The sequence below is a fragment of the Triturus cristatus genome, chromosome 10 (assembly GCF_964204655.1).
Source record: "Triturus cristatus chromosome 10, aTriCri1.1, whole genome shotgun sequence".
Lineage (NCBI taxonomy): Eukaryota > Metazoa > Chordata > Amphibia > Caudata > Salamandridae > Triturus > Triturus cristatus.
The window spans coordinates 700,034,771-700,059,065 of record NC_140593.1 but is presented as its reverse complement, the minus strand read 5'-3'; the positions used below and the strand labels follow the sequence as shown (position 1 = coordinate 700,059,065).

Genomic DNA, 24,295 nt, shown 5'->3' with positions numbered 1-24,295 from the left:
TATACGGGTGCCTGGGGTACTTGTGCAAACACGCCCTGTGGCGCGTTTTAAGTTGGGGAAATAATTCCACTTCAAACCTGAGGGCCCCTGGGGGCCAACTAGCCCATCAGGTGCTTCCAGTAAGCGCCACTGCGCTACGTTGCAGAGAGGTGGTCCAGGCCGTTCCCCTTTTTACACCTCTCTGCAACGCAGCTCTGTGGTGCTTACTGAAGGTACCTAGTGGGCTAGTTGGACCCTAGGGACCCTCAGGATTCAAGGGGACTTAATCTCCCAATTTAAAACAGCCACAGGGTGCATTTACACAGTGGGGAAGGGAGGGGAAGGGGCTTGAGGTGACTTGTTCAAACATGCCCTGTGGCGTGTTTTAAGTTGGGGAAATAATTCCCCTTCAATCCTGAGGACCCCTGGGGCCAACTAGCCCACCAGGTGCTTCTAGTAAGCGCCACTGCGCTGCGTTGCAGAGAGATGGTCCAGGCCGTGCCCCTTTTTACACCTATCTGCAACGCAGCTCTGTGGCACTTACTGTAGGTTCCTAGTGGGCTAGTTGGACCCTCAGGATTCAAGAGGACTTAATCTCCAAACTTAAAACAGCCACAGGGTGCATTTACGCAGTGGGGAATGGAGGGGACGGGGCCTGAGGTGACGTGTGCAAACACACCCTGTGGCGCGTTTTAAGTTGGGGAAATAATTCCCCTTCAATCCTGAGGGTCCCTGGGGGCCAACTAGCCCACCAGGTGCTTCCAGTAAGCGCCACTGTGCTGTGTTGCAGAGAGGTTGTCCAGGCCATGCCCCTTTTTACACCTTTCTGCAATGCAGCTCTGTGGCGCTTACTGGAGTTACCTAGTGGTCTAGTTGGACCCTAGGGACCCTCAGGATTCAAGGGGACTTTATCCCCCAAAATAAAACAGCCACAGGGCGTGTTTGCACACATGTCACCTCAGGCACCCCCTCCCTTCACCAGTGTGCAAACGCGCCCTGTGGCCCATTTTTAAGAGGTAGTTTTAATCCCCCTGCCCTATTATTTACAAGGGTCTTACAGAGGAGGTCATGGTAATCACAGGGGTACCCCAACGCATAGTGATCCCTAGTGTATGTAGGTGTTTTCACTGTATTCTAAGTGTCTTTTAGCATAGCACTGGCTCTAGGCCTGGTTAGTCAGATTCAGTTACCACCAGTACCTGTCTGAAAAAGTTGTGGGCACACGAGGACTTTCTGCTCCTCTGTTGGTTCTTTCTGTACATCTCTTCTTCTTCCTGCACTTTTCTTTGTCTTTGTGGACTTATGTTGCTTCTTTCTGCATTTTTCTTTCTTTCTGTGTGTTGTTTCTTCTTTCATCACATGTCCTACCTCTGTAGGTATAGTTAGGAACTAGCATTTAAAAAACCTTTGCAATTCACTGAAAAATCCATAGGTTTCAGGCACGTTATAGTTAGAAATTAGCATTTAAAAAACCTTTGAAATTCACTGAAAAAACCATAGGTTTCAGACACGTTATAGTTAGGAATTAGCATTTAAAAAACCTTAGACATTCACTGAAAAAACCATAGGTTTCAGGGGCGTTATAGTTAGCTGGACATTTTACTCGTAAAAAACCATAGAAATTCCCCCGTTATAGTTAGTTCAGTTGATGACGTCACATATTACATCACTCATGTCATGGTCAGTGACTTCACTCATGACATCACTCATGACATCTCAAATGACATCACTGATGACATCATCCTTGTGATAGACTGGCAGACCTCATCTCACCCTAATAAAACCTTTGATACACACACTCAAAAATACAAACTAACGTTTTCAAAACAATGGACACACCAATACCAGTTACAACACACCTATTCAGTAATTCAAAAATCTACACACACATCCACTCATTCACCAACAGTCCTATACAGTCACTCATACATGTACTCACTCATCATATGTACTCATACTCCTATACATCCTGTTACACACTGCCCCTCATCCATAGAGTTACTCACACACAGAGTCACACATGCAAACAAAGTATCAAAGATACATTCACTTGCATATACAGTTATTCACACACTACCACACTTACATCTACAGAAACGTACACATACTTACTCTCTTTAACAATCACTTATAGAAACACCTACTTATTTGTACAGGAACTCTTCCAATCTCTCACTCTCACATATACTCACTTATGTACACCAAAACTACATATACTAGTTTAAAACATATGTAGTTACTTATAAAGACACTATTGAGACAGTCTTTCGTTCACTAACACACCCATACTCACACTCATCCACCTATACAGTCCTTCACACTTAATATGTTCAACACATACAAACAGTGAGTCACTCTTTCATGCTTCTATGCACTAAGTAATACCCCCCACTGAACCATACAGAGCCTCAGGGAGTGGCTGTGACATGTTGACAACTAGAGCACTGACCTGCACACCAACAGCAAGTACGCCTGCATCAGGTAGGTATGTGGGGGTGTGAAAATGTGTTTTCTCAATGGATTTTCCATAGGAAGCTTTAGATCAGTCTACAGGTCAAACTGCTGAACGGAATGACGCCAAATTTGGCAGGGAGCAAGGTCTTGGTCCAGAAAGCGGGCTTTCTTGCATCGAGTGAAAATATAAAAGAAAGGTCTCGGGGGCAATTTAATATACCGGACCTCTGTTTCTGCAAGATAACTCTTTCACGCTGCCTCTGCCCAACATCCCCACTTCGTAGCTATGCCGTTAGAAGCCACTCCTTCAGGCTCGTAGATCTCTACCTTTGCGAGCTAGAATGCTACTGTGCCTGTACCTCTGCGAACTACTACGGAGCTGTTCCTTTGGGAGCGGACGACTCGTAGTGCTGCGTCTGTGAGTCGAGCGGACGGGCCGCAGTTGTCCCTCTGCGAGTCTGGGTGCGAACTGTTCATAACTCACACTACATAAGCATTGAAAAACTATTTTGTGATTCAGTCCGTCCGCTGGCATCTGTCTGAGGCATTTCTGAAAACATATCGGAGTTCTTTCTGTGAGAGATACCCCTTTCACGCTGCCTCTCCCCACACCAGCAGGTAACGCACCCTCTTCCCACATTAATAACATATCCCCAACAACCTTCTTGGGCCCGGAAGTGTCCCTGTGCGGACGGACAAATAAGAATCTTAGTCTTGTATAGGTTTACATATGAAACATTTTATTTAAATAAAACAACAACAAATAAAACTGAAGGGAGTCTGGTGCTGTGGTCGCTGCCACGAAGTTGGTGTCACTGCCATTCAGGACTCAGGACACAGTTCCACATGTGAGATTGGTTTGTGTTGAAGAGGGTTAGTGGCACCACGTGTCGCTAGATTGTGTTGAACAGGGTTAGTGGCACTTCGTGTCGCCGGCCTTGCATATGGAAATATGCCAACAGATCGAAGGGAGTCTGGTGCTGTGATCGCTGCCATGAAGTTGGGGTCACTGCCATTCAGGACTCAGGACACAGTTGCACATGTGGGATCGGCTTGTGTCGATCAGGGTTAGTGGCACCACGTGTCGCGGCTTGTGTTGAACAGGGTTAGTGGCACCACGTGTCAAAATGTCAAATTGCAAGCTCTGTTGCTCGCAGTGTAGACTGTTGTTGAGTGTTTGTTTGCACTTGAAGATGAATTTGTTGATTGTAGTAAAGGTATAACTGATATAAAAAAAGTTCTTAAAGCAAGGATACTAAAAGGATATTATGTAGGTTTTAGGCCTGTGATAGTTACTTTCCTAGTGGACTCTGTAATTAATGAATCAAGATTTAATTTTAATGGTGAGACCTACTGACCGCACTGTAGGCGTATCATGAAAAGATGAAATATGTATAGAATACACTGTCGAAGTGTATGAGCCTGTGATGCTGCTTGGAGTGGACGGACCACAATGGAAGCTATGTCTCTTGCCTACTGCGTCATCTGCAATTGTGACTGTATCTGAATGGTGAGTCCTGCTGACCGCAGTGTAGGCCAGAGGTAGCGGTGAGCAAGGGCCCACAGCCACATGCATAGGTTGGTGGTCGCTGCCACGGACTTTGGGGTCACTGCCATTCAGGACACAGTTACACATGTGGGATCGGCTTGTGTTGAACAGGGTTAGTGGCATCACATGCCGCTGGCCTTGCATATGGAAATATGCCTAACTGATCAAAGGGAGTATACTGCTGTGGTCGCTGCCACGGACTTGGGGTCACTGCCATTCAGGACTCAGGACACAGTTACACATGTGTGATCGGCTTGTGTTGAACAAGGTTAGTGGCACCACGTGCCGCTGGCCTTGCATATGGATATATGCCTAACTGATTAAAGGGAGTATGCTGCTGTGGCCGCTGCCACAGACTTGGGGTCAGTGCCATTTAGGACTCAGGACACAATTACATATGTGGGATTGGCTTGTGTTGAACAGGGTTAGTGGCACCACGTGTCGCCGGCCTTGCATATGGAAATATGCTTAGCTAATCAGAGGCAGTCTGGTGCTGTGGTCACTGCCACGGACTTGGGGTCACTGCCATTCAGGACTCAGGACACAGTTACACATGTGGGATCAGCTTGTGTTGAACAGGGTTAGTGGCACCACATGTCGCTGGCCTTGCATATGGAAATTTGCCTAACTAATCAGAGGGAGCATGCTGCTGTGGTCACTGTCATGGACTTGGGGTCACTGCCATTCAGGATTTGGGACACAGTTACACATGTGGGATCGGCTTGTGTTGAACAGGGTTAGTGGCACCACATGCCACTGGCCTTGCATATGGAAATATGCCTAACTGATCAAAGGGAGTATGCTGCTGTGGTTGCTGCCACGGACTTGGGGTCAGTGCCATTTAGGACTCAGGACACAGTTACACATGTGTGATCGGCTTGTGTTGAACAGGGTTAGTGGCAGCACGTGCCACTAGCCTTGCATATGGAAATATGCCTAACTGATCAAAGGGAGTATGCTGCTGTGGTCGCTGCCAGGGACTTGGGGTCACTGCCATTCAGGACTCAGGACACAGTTACACATGTGGGATCGGCTTGTGTTGAACAGGGTTAGTGGCACCACGTGCCGCTGGCCTTGCATATGGAAATATGCCTAACTGATCAAAGGGAGTATGCTGCTGTGGCCGCTGCCACAGACTTGGGGTCAGTGCCATTTAGGACTCAGGACACAATTACATATGTGGGATTGGCTTGTTTTGAACAGGGTTAGTGGCACCACGTGTCGCCGGCCTTGCATATGGAAATATGCCAACAGATCGAAGGGAGTCTGGTGCTGTGATCGCTGCCATGAAGTTAGGGTCACTGCCATTCAGGACTCAGGACACAGTTGCACATGTGGGATCGGCTTGTGTCGATCAGGGTTAGTGGCACCACGTGTCGCGGCTTGTGTTGAACAGGGTTAGTGGCACCACGTGTCAAAATGTCAAATTGCAAGCTCTGTTGCTCACAGGGTAGACTGTTATTGAGTGTTTGTTTGCACTTGAAGATGAATTTGTTGATTGTAGTAAAGGTATAACTGATATAAAAAAAAGTTCTTAAAGCAAGGATACTAAAAGGATATTATGTAGGTTTTAGGCCTGTGATAGTTACTTTCCTAGTGGACTCTGTAATTAATGAATCAAGATTTAATTTGAATGGTGAGACCAATTGACCGCAGTGTAGGCGTATCATGAAAAGATGAAATATGTATAGAATACATTGTCGAAGTGTATGAGCCTGTGATGCTGCTTGGAGTGGACGGACCACAATGGAAGCTATGTCTCTTGCCTACTGCGTCATCTGCAATCGTGACTGTATCTGAATGGTGAGTCCTGCTGACCGCAGTGTAGGCCAGAGGTAGCGGTGAGCAAGGGCCCACAGCCACATGCATAGGTTGGTGGTCGCTGCCACGGACTTTGGGATCACTGCCATTCAGGACACAGTTACACATGTGGGATCGGCTTGTGTTGAACAGGGTTAGTGGCATCACATGCCGCTTGCCTTGCATATGGAAATATGCCTAACTGATCAAAGGGAGTATACTGCTGTGGTCGCTGCCACGGACTTGGGGTCACTGCCATTCAGGACTCAGGACACAGTTACACATGTGTGATCGGCTTGTGTTGAACAAGGTTAGTGGCACCACGTGCCGCTGGCCTTGCATATGGAAATATGCCTAACTGATCAAAGGGAGTATGCTGCTGTGGCCGCTGCCACAGACTTGGGGTCAGTGCCATTTAGGACTCAGGACACAATTACATATGTGGGATTGGCTTGTTTTGAACAGGGTTAGTGGCACAACGTGTCGCCGGCCTTGCATATGGAAATATGCTGAGCTAATCAGAGGGAGTCTGGTGCTGTGGTCACTGCCACGGACTTGGGGTCACTGCCATTCAGGGCTCAGGACACAGTTACACATGTGGGATCAGCTTGTGTTGAACAGGGTTAGTGGCACCACATGTCGCCGGCCTTGTATATGGAAATATGCCTAACTGAGAAAAGGGAGTATGCTGCTGTGGTCGCTGCCACGGACTTGGGGTCACTGCCATTCAGGACTCAGGACACAGTTACACAGGTGGGATCAGCTTGTGTTGAACAGGGTTAGTGGCACCACGTGTCACGGTTTATGGTGAACAGGGTTAGTGGCACCATGTGTTGCAGCTTGCGTTGAATTCTGCCTGAATAAGTCCACGTGGGGTTGACTTGTGGAGCAGTGAGTAAGTGGTACCTGAAGCATTCAGCGTGTGTGCACCCTGCGATGATGCATGGTCCAGGTGGGCCTCACTGGTAGCAATGTCTTTACATGCTTTGAAAGAATCTTCATAGCAGTCAAAATTTCCAAGTAATTCCATTTCAGTCCTTCAAGGTTTGAAGAGTTGGAGAAGAGCTAAATAGAAAAACTCTCTCTTATCTGGAGTATCACAACTTAATTTCCTGTGATGAATCAAATTTACTTTGGCATTCTTGAAGAAACATCCATCAGATCCAATTACAGCATATTTCACTTTATTTATTTACCTACGCACACAAGGCACTCCACAACATGGGCCCCGAATACCTCAACAGCCACCTCTCGTTCTACACCCCATCCCGCCAGCTCCGCTCTACCAGCCTCGCCCTCGACACCGTCCCACGGATTCGCAGAACCACCACCGGAGGAAGATCCTTCTCCTACCTGGTAGCGAAGACTTGGAATTCCCTCCCAATAGGACTGACCCAGGACCATCTCACCTTCAGGAAACACCTCAAGACCTGGCTCTTCGAGCAGTAGCGGCACCCCCCCCCTCTCAGCGCCTTGAGACCCTCACGGGTGACCAGCGCGCTCTAGAAATTTGTTGTTTGATTGTAACATTTTTTCTAAAACTATAATGCTGCAGTATTTCATATAGACATATGTTTTCCAGGTATGGACTTCTATTTGGATGGTATGCGAGGATCAGGAATTGAGTTATCTGCAACATATTGTATGTCCATATTTATATTCCACATCTACAAAATTACTGGATTGTAATCATTAATGTACTTTGATTCTTCTGTTCTTTTTATATTATAAGTATTTTTGGGTGATTTTCGAGTGATAGTATGCCTCACTGCTGACATAAAACTGTTATTTCTTCTTTGCGATGACTTATGGTACACTAAGTTAGTAGTGCCTTTGGTGCTCAGCGTGTACGTACCCTGCGATGATGCGTTGCCCGGGAGGGCCGCATTCGGAGCAATGTCTTTTGTCTATTGAATTCTGCCTCGGTAAGGCGACGTGTCAATGTCTTGTGGTGCATTGAGTTAGTAATACCTTTGGCGCTCAGCGTGTACTTACCCTGCGATGATGCGTTGTGCGGCAGGGCCACATTCGGAGCAATGTCTTTTGTCTATTAAATTCTGCCTCAGTAAGGAGACGTGTCAATGTCTTGTGGTGCACTGAGTTAGTCGTACCTTTGGCACTCAGCGTGTCCGTACCCTGCGATGATGAGTTGGCCGGTAGGGCCGCATTCGGAGCAATGTCTTTTGTCTATTAAATTCTGCCTCAGTAAGGCAACTTATCGATGTCTTGTGGTGCACTGAGTTAGTAGTACCTTTGGCGCTCAGCGTGTACGTACCCTGCGATGATGCGTTGTCCGGGAGTACCGCATTTGGAGCAATGACTTTTGTCTATTGAATTCTGCCTCTGTAAGGTGACGTGTCAATGTCTTGTGGTGCACTGAGTTAGTAGTACCTTTGGCGCTCAGCGTGTACGTACCCTGCGATGATGCGTTGTCCAGGAGGGCCACATTTGGACCAATGTCTTATGTCTATTGAATTCTGCCTCAGTAAGGCGACGTGTCGATGTCTTGTGGTGCATTGAGTTAGTAGTATATTTGGTGCTCAGCGTGTATGTACCCTGCGATGATGCGTTGTCCTGGAAGGCTGCATTCGGACCGATGTCTTTTGTCTATTGAATTCTGCCTCAGTAAGGCAACATGTCTTGTGGTGCACTGAGTTAGGAGTACCTTTGGTGCTCAGCGTGTATGTACCCTGCGATGATGCGTTGTCCGGGGGGCCGTACTCGGAACAAAGTCTTTTGTCTATTGAATTCTGACCCAGTAAGGCCACGTGGTGATGACTTATGGTGCCGTGAGTTAGTGGCATCTGAATTACTCAGCGTGGGCGCACCCTGCGATGATGCGTGGTCCGAGAGGGCCGCACTGGGAGCAATGTATCTTGTGTACTGCACTGCGTCATCTGCAATCGCTACTCCATCTGAATTGTGAGGCCTGCTGTCCGCAGTGTAGATCGAAGACAGTAGTCTGTGGTGCTGTGCCGCTGGGTTCACATGGGGCCTGTGTCGAGGAGAGCCGCGGTCATGGTGGCAGCCTCGTGGCAGGGTGAGGCCCGCCGCTCTGGCACAGTCGTTGGTCTTCACAGTTCACAAGTGAACCACGCTCAGAGCCCCGGTCTATTTATTCACACTCCTACGCTGAATTGGCGTACGTCGAACCAGCCCACTCCAGTTACCCTTAGGCTTACAGGGGGGACAATACAGCTACATGACTGAGATCGTCCCTAGTGTTTGACGTAACATGGTTGGGCCACTGTCCACAACACTACAATCACCAGTAGTATTTGTGCACATGGAGAGGTTTGTGTTCTGCATACTGAGATGTGCCCAGCACATCACCGCCACACTTTGCATTGTGTGCATTGTTATTCATGGGTGAATTGCTTCCTTCACAAATAGTTTGTTCACACCTGTCCCAATACTCAGCCATTGTGTGGCTGAGGGGCCATGCCGTTTTCTGAAAGTTCGCTGTCTTGTTCTGCGCTGCCTCGGTGGTAGAGGGGGCATTCTTGAGGGTGGTGGTGTGTGTTGTGGCGTTCTTGGGTGTTGGAGCTGCTTCATCAGTAGGCCTATTGTTGGAAGAATTTCAAACGTTACCTGCGTTAATTAGCCCAGGGAGAATTAATGTTTACCAGTACGCTTCGACACAGCTTAACATACGTTTTGGAAGAAAAAAAAACCGTAGTGATGGAAAGATTTGTTTTTTACTCCCGTAAACAACGCAGCGATGAATCCATTGAAGACTATGTCTCAGCACTCAGATCGTTGGCAGCTTCTTGCAAATTTGAGAATATATCATACGAACAAGTACTGAGAGATCAAATTTTAATGCGTACAAACAGCAAGAAAGTTCAAGAAAAACTGTGGTCAACATCTGACTTGTCATTAAATGCAGCTATTGATATTGCAAAATCTATTGAACACTCTGAAGAGTTTGTGAAAGAAATTAGAGGAAATGAGAAAACAGATGTATTCAGTGTCAACAAAGAGTTAAAAGATAGTGACAAACAAAAAAGATTTGTTACTCAAAGATCTGAGAATTATGGGAAAAATGGGAACAAACCTAAGTATCCAAATTCTAGAGTTGAGAAACATAATTCATCATTACTTTGTTTCAGGTGTGGAAGCAATAGCCATCTAGCAAATTTCAAAGGGTGTCCTGCTATTGAGAAAGTCTGTTCTAAATGTAATAGGAAAGGTAATTTCAGTAGGTTTTGCAAAACACCCACAAAGAAAGTAAATTACATACAGTTTTCCGATGATTATGAACCGTCCTATGACAGTGATGAAAATGAAATTAATACTGTAATTAATGTATGTAGTGATGACAATGTTTCGAAATTTCCTTCTTGTCTTATCAGTGTGGATGGCGTTCTTTTGAGATTCTTGGTTGACTCTTGCGCCTGGTATTCTATTATTTCCTTGAAGGTTTTCGATGATAACTGGCCAAAAAGGGAACTTAGTGACCCTGATGTTTCTCCGGGTGGTTACACAGGGCACAAGATTGATTTCGTTGGCTATTTTTATGCGAACATAAAATTCGCAGAACGGCAAACTTACAGAAAAATTTATGTGGCAAAGTCAGGGAAATCACTTTTAGGATGGCCACATCAACATGAATTAAGCATCAAACTTGACCCCAGAGCCAATCCTCCAGTCTTTGCTGTTGACCATAGAGCTCACCATGGGTCGGTCACTGTGGGTGAGCTCATTAAGGAATTCCCTAGTGTTTTCAGTGGTAAGCTTGGGAAATACGAAGGGTTTGAACATGAAATTAAACTCCATGAGAATGCCATTCCTGTACGTCAAAAAGTAAGAAATGTCCCATTGTCATACAGGGATAAATTGAAGAGTATGTTAAAAAAAATTGTGTAATGATGGCATTATTGAACCTATAGAATCTTCCCCGTGGGTTTCTCCCATTGTAATTTCAGTCAAATCTTCAGGGGAACTCAGATTATGTGTGGACTTGCGCAGTTTGAACCAAGTAATTTGGGTAGATGCACACCCTCTTCCTAATTTGCATGAGATGGCATCCACTCTATCTGATGCGCAAGTATTCTCCTGCATTGATTTGGCAAGCGCGTACCACCAGGTAGTTCTGTCTGACAGCTCAAAAAATTATACGGCGTTTATCACACCTGAAGGTCTATTCAGGTATCGTCGCATGCCATTTGGGTTGGCTAGTGCTGCCTCTGTTTTCCAGAGGTTGATGAAAGAAACTCTAGAAGGGCTGTCAGGGGCCATCGCTTTCCAAGATGACATCTTAGTTTTTGGGAAGAATGATGAGGAGCATGATAAGAATTTACATAACGTCATTGCAGCTTTAGCAAAAAAAGGCCTCACTCTTCGGCTAGATAAATGCAAAATAAAAGCTAAGGAAGTGGATTATTTAGGACACACTATCAGTGGAAAGGGGATTAAACCGAAACACAAGCACATTGAGAGCATTACTAACGCTCCTCTACCGTCCTCGAAGGAACAGTTGGTTGCTTTTCTTGGATTGATTGAATTTTATGCCAAATTTATTCCTAATTATTCCATGAAGACTGAACCGTTCAGGTGTCTATTAAAAAAAAATGCAAAGTTTGTGTGGACAAGTGACATGACTGAGGCGTTTGGGAAATTGAAGACATTCATAGTCAATGCACCCTGTTTAAGACCGTTTGTTCCAGGGAAAAAATGCATAGTTATGGTAGATGCAAGTAATCTAGGTCTGGGTGGTATTTTAATGCAGAAAGATAACTCTAGTGAATGGATTGTAGCATATGCGTCCAGGGTGTTGAGAGATGCAGAGAAGAACTACTCTGTCATTGAAAGAGAGTTACTTGCTTGCGTATGGGGAGCAGAACACTTTAGAAGTTTCTTGTGGGGGAATGATTTTATAATAAAAACTGATCACAAACCGTTAGTTTTTCTAATGTCTCCTGGCGGTGGTAGATCCATGTCTGCACGGTTAGCTAGACTGTCATCAAGGTTACAATCTTTTCGTTTTCACATTGAATATGTCCAGGGGAAAGCGAATATGCATGCGGATTGCATGTCCAGGTTGCCTTTGGATAGTGATAATGATCATCAGGTGGATGATTGTGAAGTTGCTTTCACAACACATGATATCAACTTTTTACATGGTGATAAGGCGAGTTTGGATGAAAAAGTTTGGATGGAAGCAATGAGAAATGACAGTGAATTGAGCAAGGTTAAGAATTACATTGTGCAGGGATGGCCGGAAGAAAGAAAATTATCTGGTGATATGATGAGCTATTCCAAAGTCAAAGATGAATTGGCCATTGAGAATGGGTTGGTTATGAGGATGGACAGAATAATTCCTCCTTTTACTCTTAGAAAAACCATTATGGAAATTGGCCATGAGGGACATTTAGGAGTTTCATTTACTAGAAGGCGAATAAGGGAGGCATTTTGGTGGCCTGGCATTGATTCTGCTGTTGAACATTTTGTACGCGAATGTGACAAATGTTCGAATAGTGATAAGTCTGCGGTGCCTTTAAGAGTTGAGTCGTGTCCTGTGGAATATCCTGTTGGGCCATGGAGGAAACTAGGGCTCGACATTATTGGTCCATTTCATGTTTTGCCCAGGGACAAATGTTTTGGGATTGTTTTAATTGATTATTTTTCCAAATGGCCTGAAATCAAGATGGTTAAAGAAGTTACGTCACAATGTGTCATTGAATTTCTTGATGGTATATTTTGTAGGGAAGGTATTCCTCAGGAGATTGTCACAGACAATGGTCCCCAGTTTATTAGCAGAGAAATAGAGTCATTTTTTGGAAAATGTGGCATAACTCATAGGAGAATTTCAGTCTTCCATCCAGAGTCAAATGGTCAGGTGGAACGTTTTAATCGTGTGGTGAAGGAAGCGATTCAACTTGCCATTAAGGGTGGACTCAATTGGAGCAATGCTCTACAGTCCATGCTACTAGCATATAGGACATCTCCTAATTCAGTAACTTTAATCAGTCCATTTGAGCTTTTGAGAGGACGGAAACCCAGCACTTGTTTGGTTCCGTGGTGGTTAAAGAAGGGTATGGATGACAAGAAGTTGGTTGCTGTTGACTACAATGTAGTTAGACAAAGGGTCAGTGAGTATAAAAAAAAAATGAAAGAAGTTATGGACCAGAAGCGGGGTCCAATGAGCACACAAAAAATTGGAGTGGGTGATCTGGTTCGCATAAAGAGGAAAGAGAATGTTCTTAAGGGTTCCCAAAGCTGGTCAGATCCAAAGAGGGTTGTACAAGTTTTCAGCAATGCGGTGAGAATAGAGGGTGGAAGTGTTTGGAATTTGAGCAGAGTATCTGTGTTTAAGGGCTCTACTCAACCATCTGGAAATGCATCCAATGACATGTGTTTGGATGATGTAAGCAATGACATTTCTTGTAGGAATGTTAAAAATGACACAATATTGGAGAATGTGCACAATGAAATGAGATATGATCAACAACCAGGGTGTTCTCATTGGAGAACGGATTTGGCTAGGAGAAAACATGAACATCATTGTCCGGGAAGGTTTAAAGATTACATTATGGTTTAGTTTGACGAATAATATTGTATTAAAAAAAAATAAAAAAAAATAAAGGGGGGGAGATGTGTTGTGTACTTACTCATTCATGGCGCGTGGTGTCCACGAGCAAACTTGCATCTTGCTCGTGGAGACCACGCGGAGTGTTGTGGTTCAAAAACAGGGTGTCTCGGGTGGTGGTGAGCGTTAGGAGAAACGTTAGGCATTGATGTTTTGTACTGGAAGTGGAGAGCATGAATAAACTTCTGTTCCAGCCGAACTTTGCTGTCTTCCGTCTTTTCTGATAAGTAAGACGTTTCTTAACACCTATGACATGTGTTGGTCTTCAGATGTGGCTCTGGGCTGGGCTCCCTTTCATACTGTATGTAGTTGTTTAATATTTACAAGAAGACATTAAATAATAAATACAAAAATACAAAAACTATTTTTAGGATATGAAAGTTATAAAATATCATATTTTTTTCAAAATTACTGAGAAAAACATAGGTTTTATGAACATTATAATTAGAAATTAGCATTTAAAAAACCTTTGAAACTTACTGAAAAAACAATAGGTTTCAGGCGCGGTATAGTTAGAAATTGGCATTTAAAGAACCTTAGAAATTCAATGAAAAAAACCATAGGTTTCAGGGACGTTATAGTTACTTGGACATTGGACTCATATGAAACCATAGAAATTCGCCCGTTATAGTTAGTTGAGCTAACTATAACTCGCGCGCCCGCAATGCACTGGTGATGACGTCACATATTACATTACTTATGACATGGTCAGTGACATCACTCATGACATCACTGATGACATCTCGACTGACATCACTGATGACATCACTGATGACATCATCCATGTGATAGTCTGACACACCTCCTCACACTCTAATATAACCTTTAAAACACGTACTCTAAAATACAGACTACCATTTTCGAAACCATAGACACACCAATAGCAGATACTAGATACCATCCACTGATTCCTATCTATATATTGTGAGCTAGACATACACTCATACAGTCACTCATACATGCTGTCACTCATAATTACATCTGTATAATATTCACTCATACACCTATACATACATTCACACAGTGCTACTGATCCATAGAGTTACTCACACATCTACCCAGTCATGCCAAAAATCAATCACACCCATGTACTCACTTATGCAGATATATACACACCACCTGACTTATTTAAACACACCACCTCCCTTATTTATATAGATGCTAACACATACTTACTCTCTTATACAATCACTAATACAAGTACACATTCATGTATGTAGACACTCTTGCAATCACTCTCTCTCACGTATAGTCAATTATACACCCCAACACTCACATATACTGTCTAAAAACAAATATAGTTACTCACATACATACAACTGAGACATCAATTCACTAATCAACACACCTGTACACACAGTCAACTACCCATACAGCCCTTCCAAGATGCACTTTTGAATCTATACAACCAGTGAATCAGCCATTCAGACATGTATGCACAGAGTCAGACAACCCCCACCCACCCACATAGACACTCGGACACCCATACAGATACTCATACAATCAATCAAAAACCCATATAGACACTGATGTAGCTACTCACAAACCCATGCACCTGCTTACACACCAACTGAGAGACTAATATAGACATTCACACAGTTTAGTCATTAAACCATGCATTCAGTAACATACGTTCAATCAGTGATTTATACAGTCAGTCATGCATCTACTAAATAATCCATTCAGGCACTTCTACATCCACTTATTCTTCAATAGACCTTGGCATAGATCTATATGAAAAATATTTAAACTTTACAGAAACACACATTCACTGGATGATGTCATCAGTCAAGTCATCAGTGATGTCATCAGTGATGTCATGAGTGATGTCACTGACCATGTCATGAGTGATGTAATATGTGACGTCATCACCAGTGCATTGCGGGCGCGCGAGTTATAGTTAGCTCAACTAACTATAATGGGCGAATTTCTATGGTTTGTATGAGTCCAATGTCCAAGTAACTATAACGTCCCTGAAACCTATGATTTTTTTCAGTGAATTTCTAAGGTTTTTTAAATGCTAATTTCTAACTATAACGTGCCTGAAACTTATGGTTTTTTCATTGATTATATATTACCTACTGGCGGTAGCCAGTAGGTAGATAAAGTTAGGACCTATTTTCCATAGGAAATCCACAACATTCTATTTGGAATAACGTTGGCGCCGATTGACGAATCTTCGTGAAATTTTCCAACCTTTTGGCCAGCTCCGGTCCGCTCCTATCCTGAAAATTTCACGGTGATTTGTCAAGCGGGGGCCGAGAAAAAATGGGGGTCTCAAAACACGTTTTCCACATGTATTTTCCCATAGGACCTGTTGACGCAGCTACAGCCCGAACTGCTGAACAGAATTACACCAAATTTGGCAAAGAGGTAGTCCTCAGTTCAGACTTGTGCCTTTTGCTTAAATGGTGTAAATCCGCTCAGTAGTTCCTGAGAAGTAAAATCATAGATATATCTATGGTCTCGGAGGATCCGCGCACCCTTCCCGCACCCAGCGCGCACCATGCCGTGCACGAGCTGTATTCTAATTGGCTGTCAACACTCCAGATCAGGAAGTGTTGGCAGCCATCTTGTGCCTCGGTAGAACCGAGGCACAAGAAACTTATAAAACAAACGCGATAAACACAAAAAGGGGGCAGGGTAGAAACACCCTGACCCCCTAGGCCTGCTCAGGGGGTCCCACAAGGACCTCCAGGGCCCAAAAAAGCATTTAAAAAAAAAAAAAATTCGGCCGAAAATTTAAAAAAAAGAAGTGTGGGGTTCCCGCGCTTCTTTGGTAATTGGCCCCTGGGGGGGCCAAATCCCTGGGGCTCAAAGATAGTATATGTGGGGGGGCTAACGGCCCCCCCACAGCCCCAGGGACCGCCATCCCTGGGGCTTCTTGAAAATGGGTGGAGGGGGCACTCACAGCCCCCCCAGCCCCGGGGACTGCCACCCCCGGGGCTTGAAGTAATTTGGGATGAGGGGCTCTCAGGCCCCCCCAGCCCCGGGGACCACCACCCCCCGGGGCAACTTGTCAATGTGGGAGGGGGGCCACGCGGCCCCCCTCCTGGAGCCTTGAATAGGCCATGGGGACCCTCAGGACACTGTAGTTTGCAATGACAGGGCGGGAGCCGCGAGGCTCCCACCCTGTCCTTGCAAACTGCTTTGCTTCATTGAAGCGAGAGCAGGGAAACCTGCTCTTGCTTCAAAGAAGCAAAGCTGATTGCTTTTCCACATGGGGAGCAGCATGTTAGCTGCTCCCCATGTGGAAAAGCAATGTCGGCTCCCGCAGGATGCGGGGAGCCGGCTGGGACCGTGGGGGGATTGGGGACCCCCCCACGGCCCCCAACAGAGGCCATGCCCCGGGGGATGGGGTCCCCGGGCCCATAAGTGGCCTAGGAGGGGTCCACGTGGCCCCCCTCCCAGATTAAAAAATTAAAAAAAAAAACCAATGGCCATGCTGCGGGGGATTGGGTCCCCGGGGCAAATGATGGCCTCGGGAGGGGGGCCACGCGGCCCCTTCCCAATTTTTTTTTTTAAACAAAAATTGGGGGCAGGCCTTGGGGATGGGGTCCACAGGGCCAAAAAAATGGAATAAGAAGGGGGGCTACACAGCCCCCCTTCTAAAAAAAAAAGAAGAAAAAAAAAAGACCGGGATCGGGCTGGAGGCCATGCCCACTCCATACACCACTCTGCAAACGCGCCCCCTGGCTTGTTTGCAGAGGGGAAACTAATTCCCCTTGAATACTGGGGGTCCCTTGGGGCCAAATAGCCCACCAGGAACCTCCAGTATGCGCCAAGGGGCTGCGTTGCAGAGAGGTGTAATGAGGCCACGCCCCTTTTTACACCTCTCTGCAACTCAGCTCCGTGGCGCTTACTGGAGGTACCTGGTGGCCTAGTTGGCCGCCAGGGGACCTCAGGATTCAAGGGGACTTAATCCCCCAACTTAAAACACGCCACGGGGCGCGTTTGCACAGTGGTGAAGGTAGGGGGCAGGGCCTGAGGTGATACTGTGCAAACAAGCCCTGTGGCACGTTTTAAGTTGGGGAATTCATCCTTCTTCAATCCAGAGGTCCCCCAGGGGCCAACTAGCCCACCAGGTACCTCCAGTAAGCACCACGGAGCTGCTTTGCAGAGGGTTGTAAAAAGGGGCGTGGCCTCTGAACACCTCTCTGCAGCGCAGCTCCCTGTCGCATACTGGAGGTACCTGGTGGACTAGTTGGCCCCCAGGGGACCTCTGGATTGAAGAGGAATTAATTCCCCAACTTAAAATGCGCCACAGGGCGGGTTTGCACATGTCACCTCAGGCCCTGCCCCCTTTCTTCACCATTGTACAAATATTCCTCTAAAATCAGGCGAACTGCGAATTCCGATTTACTCACCTGTTATCAGGAGAGAACCCAGGGCTGCATCTTTTAGCCCAGCACTGACCCTGAAAAGTAATTCTAAGCGTACTTACCAGTAACTTGTATTTCCTTCCATAGGAATCCATTGTGTGGTTTTCACCAGAAAAGTTTCTGTGTCCATTTTTGAAACTTCCAAATATTCCTCTAAAATCAGCTGAACTACGAATTCCGATTTACTCACCTGTTATCACGAGAGAACCCAGGGCTGCATCTTTTAGACAAGCACTGACCCTGAAAGGTAATTGTAAGCGTACTTACTAGTAACTTGTATTTCCTGCCAAAGGAATCCATTGTGTGGTTTTCAGCAGAAAAGTTTCTAAGTGTCCATTTTTGAAACGTACAAAAATTCCTCTAAAATCAGCCGAACTACGAATTCCGATTTACTCACCTGTTATCAGGAGAGAACCCAGTGCTGCATCTTTTAGACCAGCACTGACCCTGAAAAGTAATTCTAAGCGTACTTACCAGTAACTTGTATTTCCTTCCATAGGAATCCATTGTGTGGTTTTCACCAGAAAAGTTTCTCAGTGTCTATTTTCACAAACTAAAAATATTCCTAAAAAATCGTCTGTATGACTTAAACACATTCTTTCAACTGTTTACAGGATATTGGCCAGTGCTGGATCCTGGATCCACCACTGAGTAAGAAAAAGTAACAATAACATTACTTACCTGCTAAGTGAATTTTCTGCCATAGGATAACATTGGTGATTCTATGTGAAAAAATGTCTGTGTCAACTTTTAAAATACAATAATATTCCTTAAAAATCACTACTGTAACCAAAAGGCTTTTACTCAACTGTTTACAGGAGATGTCCAAGGACTGAATCTAGGATCCAGTCCTCTGGTTAGAAAAGTAATCCATAAAGTAACTAATTACATTGGACTAGAAATTCACATTGAGCTCAATGTTGCATTGTGTTTGAAATTGTGTTGCCCATTGCAACAACTGTAACTACTGTACTTAAAAGTCTATTGCCTATTTGCAAAGTATTTAAACTAAAGTAATTCATGCTGAGAAAGTATATTTTGTATTGTAATGTATAATGTAATTAAAAAAAATATATATCTAAAAATAAACAGTTTAAGCAATGTAGTAAATCAGAATCAAAATAATCAGTATAACAATTAGTACATTAAAAATTGTCATTTACAAAACCTTTGGAAATCACTGAAAAACCCATAGGTTTCAGGCCTGATATAGTTAGGAATTAGCATTTAAAAAACTTTTGAAATTCACTGAAAAAACCATAGGTTTCAGGCCTGATATAGTTAGGAATTAGCATTTAAAAAACCTTTGAAATTCACTGAAAAAACCATAGGTTTCAGGCCTGATATAGTTAGGAATTAGCATTTAAAAAACCTTAGAAATTCACTGAAAAACCATAGGTTTCAGGCCTGATATAGTTAGGAATTAGCATTTAAAAAACCTTAACATTTCACTGAAAAAGCAATAGGTTTTAGGGGTGTTATAGCTAGCTGGACATTTCACTCGAACAAAACCATTGAAATTCCTCCGATATAGTTAGTTGTACTAACTACATTTCGCGCGCCCGCAATCCACTGCTGATGATGTCACATATTACATCATTCATGACATGGTCAGTGACATCACTGATGACATCTCAAATGACATCACTGATGACATCATCCTCGTGACAATCAGATACACCTCATCATACACTAGTATAACCTTTCATCACTCACTGTAAAATACAGAATGCCAGATTTAAAACCATTGACACACCAATACAAGTTTCTAAACACCCATTAAGTGAATCCTAGATCTATACACATATGTAATCACTTATCTATAGATTCACTCATACATGCTGTCAATGATCAGTAGAACACTATCAAATATACTTATACACCGACATCGACATTACACACCAGCACACATCCTAATCACTTATGAAGTCATCCTACTCACTTCTGCAAACAATGGATCATACTTACTTTTACTTAGCTATACACTTATAAAAACACCACTTCATCTATTCATATAGATAATAACTCATACTTAGTGTGTTATAAAAACACTATTACAAGTATACAGTTATCCATACAGTCACTCATACAATCACTGAGTCTTATATATACTTATTTATATACAACAACTGACACATACACTGGCTTTTATTTTTCTAGTTTGTTGGACATGTACCATTGAGACATATATTTGCTCATCACCACACCCATAAAGATATTCACTCACCCAAACAACTGTTATAACATGTAGTTTTAACTTCATATACCTACTGAATCAACTATTCACACATCTTTGGGCAGTCACACACCCCCCACCGAACCACACACACATTCACTCTCCCATACAAATACTCAGTTAACTAATAAATAAATAATATAGACTTTCACATAGCTAGTAACCAACTAGTGCAGCAGTTTACACAACAACTGACATAGTGATACAGATATTCACACAGTTTAGTCACTATCCAATATATTTAGTGAGACACTATAAATGAGTCAAGTAAACAGTCAATCACACTGCTACTAAATCCTCCATCCAGATATTTATTTTTATATATCCGCTCATTCTTCAATGCAAATTGCTATATATATATAATACATATTTAATTAACGAACCAAACCACATTCACTGGATGATGTCATCAGTGATGTCATTTGAGATGTCATCATTGATGTCACTGACCATGTCATGAATGATGTAATATGTGACATCATCAGCAGTGGATTGCGGGCGCGCGAGATGTAGTTAGTACAACTAACTATATATCGGAGGAATTTCAATGGTTTTGTTCGAGTGTAATGTCCAGCTAGCTATAACACCCCTAAAACCTATTGTTATTTCAGTGAATTTCTAAGGTTTTTTAAATGCTAATTCCTAACTAAATCAGGCCTGAAACCTATGGTTTTTTCAGTGAATATATATATTTCCTTTTGACTGGAAAAAAACAAAGGTCACAGGAACTTTATAGTAGGGAAATAGAATTGAAAAACCTTACAAATATATTTATGTATATATATTTTAATTTATTTAGTAATATTTAGATTATTGTAAAAATGTTTGTCGTTGTTCTAAATATTTTGCTGCTAATATTGTTACGTATTTTATATATATTTTATTGGGGCTAATTATAAAAAAGTTTTCAAATATGTATATATATATATTGCTTAATGTTTAATGTAGTCATTTCTTTAACATAAAACACTTTTTTAAATGTTTATGAATGATAATATAATTATGTTGGCTATGTGATTTGCAGACTGTGTTTTGACATATGTATATTTAAAGGTAATGATATGTTTGTTTCTGATAGTTGTGTTTTTGATTTAAGTAAAATCAATATTGTTAAGTACGATATTTGTATCCTCTATATTTGTGGTTTTATTAATTAACTATAGGAACACAATATTTTTGTTAATGATATTTATTTTATGATATTTTGTATTCGATACTGTGTGCATCAATATTATGTCAGTGTTAGCGGGTCAATGGGAACAGGCACAACTCTTTGTGGTTATAGGGAGGATTTAGTCAAACGATACAAGTGTCTCTCTTGATGTCAGTACAAATACACGGAATCAACAACACCAAGGGATCAGTCCTAGGCTCCCGCTGTCCTCTTCCCATCTCACGAAGTCGTCTGGGCGTCCCTCGTTGCCTTCAGGGGTCCCGGTCTTGGTTCACAACAGATGGTGACTCGAGTTATATGCAGAAAGCAAAAGGAAAGGCAGCGGGTGAGTCTCTAGGTCAGTGAAAAAACGAGGTGGGGTGGCGTAGTAAAGGAGCACCTCCAAACGAGTAACGTCACCTCAAACACGGGGTAGTAATAGTGCGGGGAGGGGGTAGTGACTAGTGCAGGACTCAGGCGAGAGTGCGTTTCCCCTAGGCATCCAGTCTCTCCCACCTCCCCACCCAGCACAGCAACCGCTTGCGTACCTGGGTTAGCCACGCTCCTCCGGGAACGTGGCTGTGCGAAGCACAGTCCTGGCCGCTCCTTGGCTCTCCTGACGCCTTCGGCCTCCCGACGTTTTCTCCACCAGCTGGTATTTGCACTCCTCCTCGCTCTCCCGTTCCTCCTGGCTCGATTCGGCTTCCACTCTCCTCGCTTCCTCGTTCCTCGCTCTCCTCTCTTCCTCCAGTGTAGAGACACACCCTCTTCCGGGGTTTGCTGTCTCTTGTTGGAACAAAGCCTGCCACGTCACGGTTGGGGGCGTAGTCGGATACCACTTCGTCCCAGTTAAAGGGGCAGTACTCAGGGGTAGCGGGACTTTCGCTATCGTCATGTGATGCTGCTAGCCAGTGATCCTGCTGTGTAGAAAAGAGAAGTGTCATACCTTCCCGGGCATTCCGACCCCGTGACAGTCAGTGATCTGAACTGAAATGGGCATGACATTTGGACATCACTTCACTTCTAAAGGATGCATTCATCCTTACCGGCAGTTGACCGATTATTAAATATGACAGGTCTTATGGTAGTATCAGCTCAGTTATGTTTTCATACTTCTCTGCCACCCACTCACCAATGGTTTGTAGAAGTCACAGAAATAAACAAAACACAAAACAAATAAGGTAGTGCCTCAGAAAACTGGGAGCATTACAACAGGAAGGATTCTCAGTCTGGGCTTCAGTGAATCCCAAAAGTCACAATTCTACAGGATCCTTGAAACCTGTACAATACCTCTTCAAGCAAAATAAGCAAGGCCAATAGTGCAGTGGCCACACTGTTAAGATCAAACTTGTAGGTGCATCTGTGCACCTCCGTCCATTTGTTAGCAAGCCCAGCCCTTCTCTCAAAATGTAATGAAGTGGAAGAATTATGAGAAATTAGTGAGACAGAACTTCAGCTGTCAGTTGCTAAAACACCGACATGCAATGAAAAATGTAATGTTTTCCTGCTAATATTGTCATTAAAATTGCTTTAAATAATAGCAATTTTGTACATTTTTTAACCTAAAAAATCATTTTTAAAGGGATTTCTTGAATGTAGACCTGCAAACCTATTTTAACCTATTTTAAACTGATAGTTTTTAAAAATGTTTTGTGTGATAAAATGTATCTCTTAAACGCTGTCAATTTATTACAATGATGTACTAAATTGTAATAATGTTCAGTCTCCTTTTTATGTTGATATGTCAATATGTGATAATGTTTTAATATATATTTTATTTCGTACATAAATCAATTTGCCTTCATATCAATATTCACCAATTTAAAAATGAATTGACTACTAACTAGAGTCAATGCCTGGCCTATTCGTATGCCTTTTTGCTAAAAAATGAAAATAGTTACTCGTCGATCTGCTACTGTTGAACCTCTATCATGCTCCATGTAAAAAATATTTTTTTTCCAAATTTCCTTAATCTTTAATTTTCAATGTAACCTGTGTCAGACTAGCATGGACTAGTCATTTCTGTTCCTTGTACCAGCATTGACCTTTCTATTTTTGTCATTTGAAACTTACTGCATAATCCTTATCCTGATCTCACACTTACTGCTTCTACCTGGTTTTAGATCTTGTATTTGCTCTGGTTTAATTTTAAAATGCTGCCCCAAGCTGCTTCACAAGGTTCTCGTCCACTCCTTTGTTGGACCTTCACTCACATAGTCCTACCTTTTATGCCCTTTGTTTTCTGTTTGAATATCCTATTATTTTTCTTGCCATAACACCCTGCTTATTTCCTAGGATCCAGCGTTCGAGTTGGTGGAGTTCATTGTGTGCCAGTGCAGAATTCCAGCAAACACTTGCTTTGGATCCTGCTGTTTCTTCTGTTGTAGCATTGGTCCTTGTGTAAGTATTGCATGTTGTGCTATGTTAGTCAGAATTATCCTTAAAATCAATGCAAACATTTCTTTCACAATTCCGATCTTATCTGTAATATCATGTACCAGTAATCAAAGTCATAACTCCGGAAGTGCTTTACTTTCTGAGAGAGTTTATTTGTCATTTAATCTGAAATTAAAGCAACGCCTATTATGAGGAACTATTTCAGATGTTCCATATTTAAACGTTTTACATTTTAGAGACAGGCTCAACCTTATTGAAAAAAATCAGCAAAGGTTAGGTTAGAACTGTATAGCAGCATATCAACTTCATAAACAGACAACTTGATTATCTTCATAGATAAAACCACTTCTATATTTATTTTCTTACATTAAAAAAAAACCTTTTCAAATGATATAGTAAAAGGTGCAGATGACAAGGGGAAACCTTGTCTAGTTAGTACCCCTTCAGAAAGTGAAATAAGGAGAGATAGTACCATTAACAAAACACACCACCTTCAGTGAATCCTCATTAAAAGAAGAGATAATGTATGTATAAATTTGGGGCCTTTCAATGCCACTCGTAGGATTTTAACATAAGTTCTTAACTGACTGTCTGATAAGCTTTTACAGTATCTAAATTTCTTGCAGCTAGACGTTGCCTATACTTGGAAGTGGTGCTAATAATGTGTTTTTATAAAACTAGAATGCATAAAAAGGTTCTAACATGAGTGTAAAGATGTTCACCGAAATCTTGCAATCCACATTTATAACAAAAA

At 43.1% G+C, this 24,295-nt stretch overlaps 1 protein-coding gene across 1 annotated transcript in view; it reads left to right on the top strand.

Moving 5' to 3' along the window:
- Positions 1-24,295, top strand: part of LOC146789911 (uncharacterized) — a 3,228,338-nt gene that overhangs the window by 2,682,221 nt on the left and 521,822 nt on the right. The window contains exon 11 of the mRNA XM_085631221.1: positions 23,440-23,544. Coding sequence (XP_085487347.1) covers positions 23,440-23,544 — 105 coding nt within the window. The remainder of the gene's footprint in view (positions 1-23,439; positions 23,545-24,295) is intronic.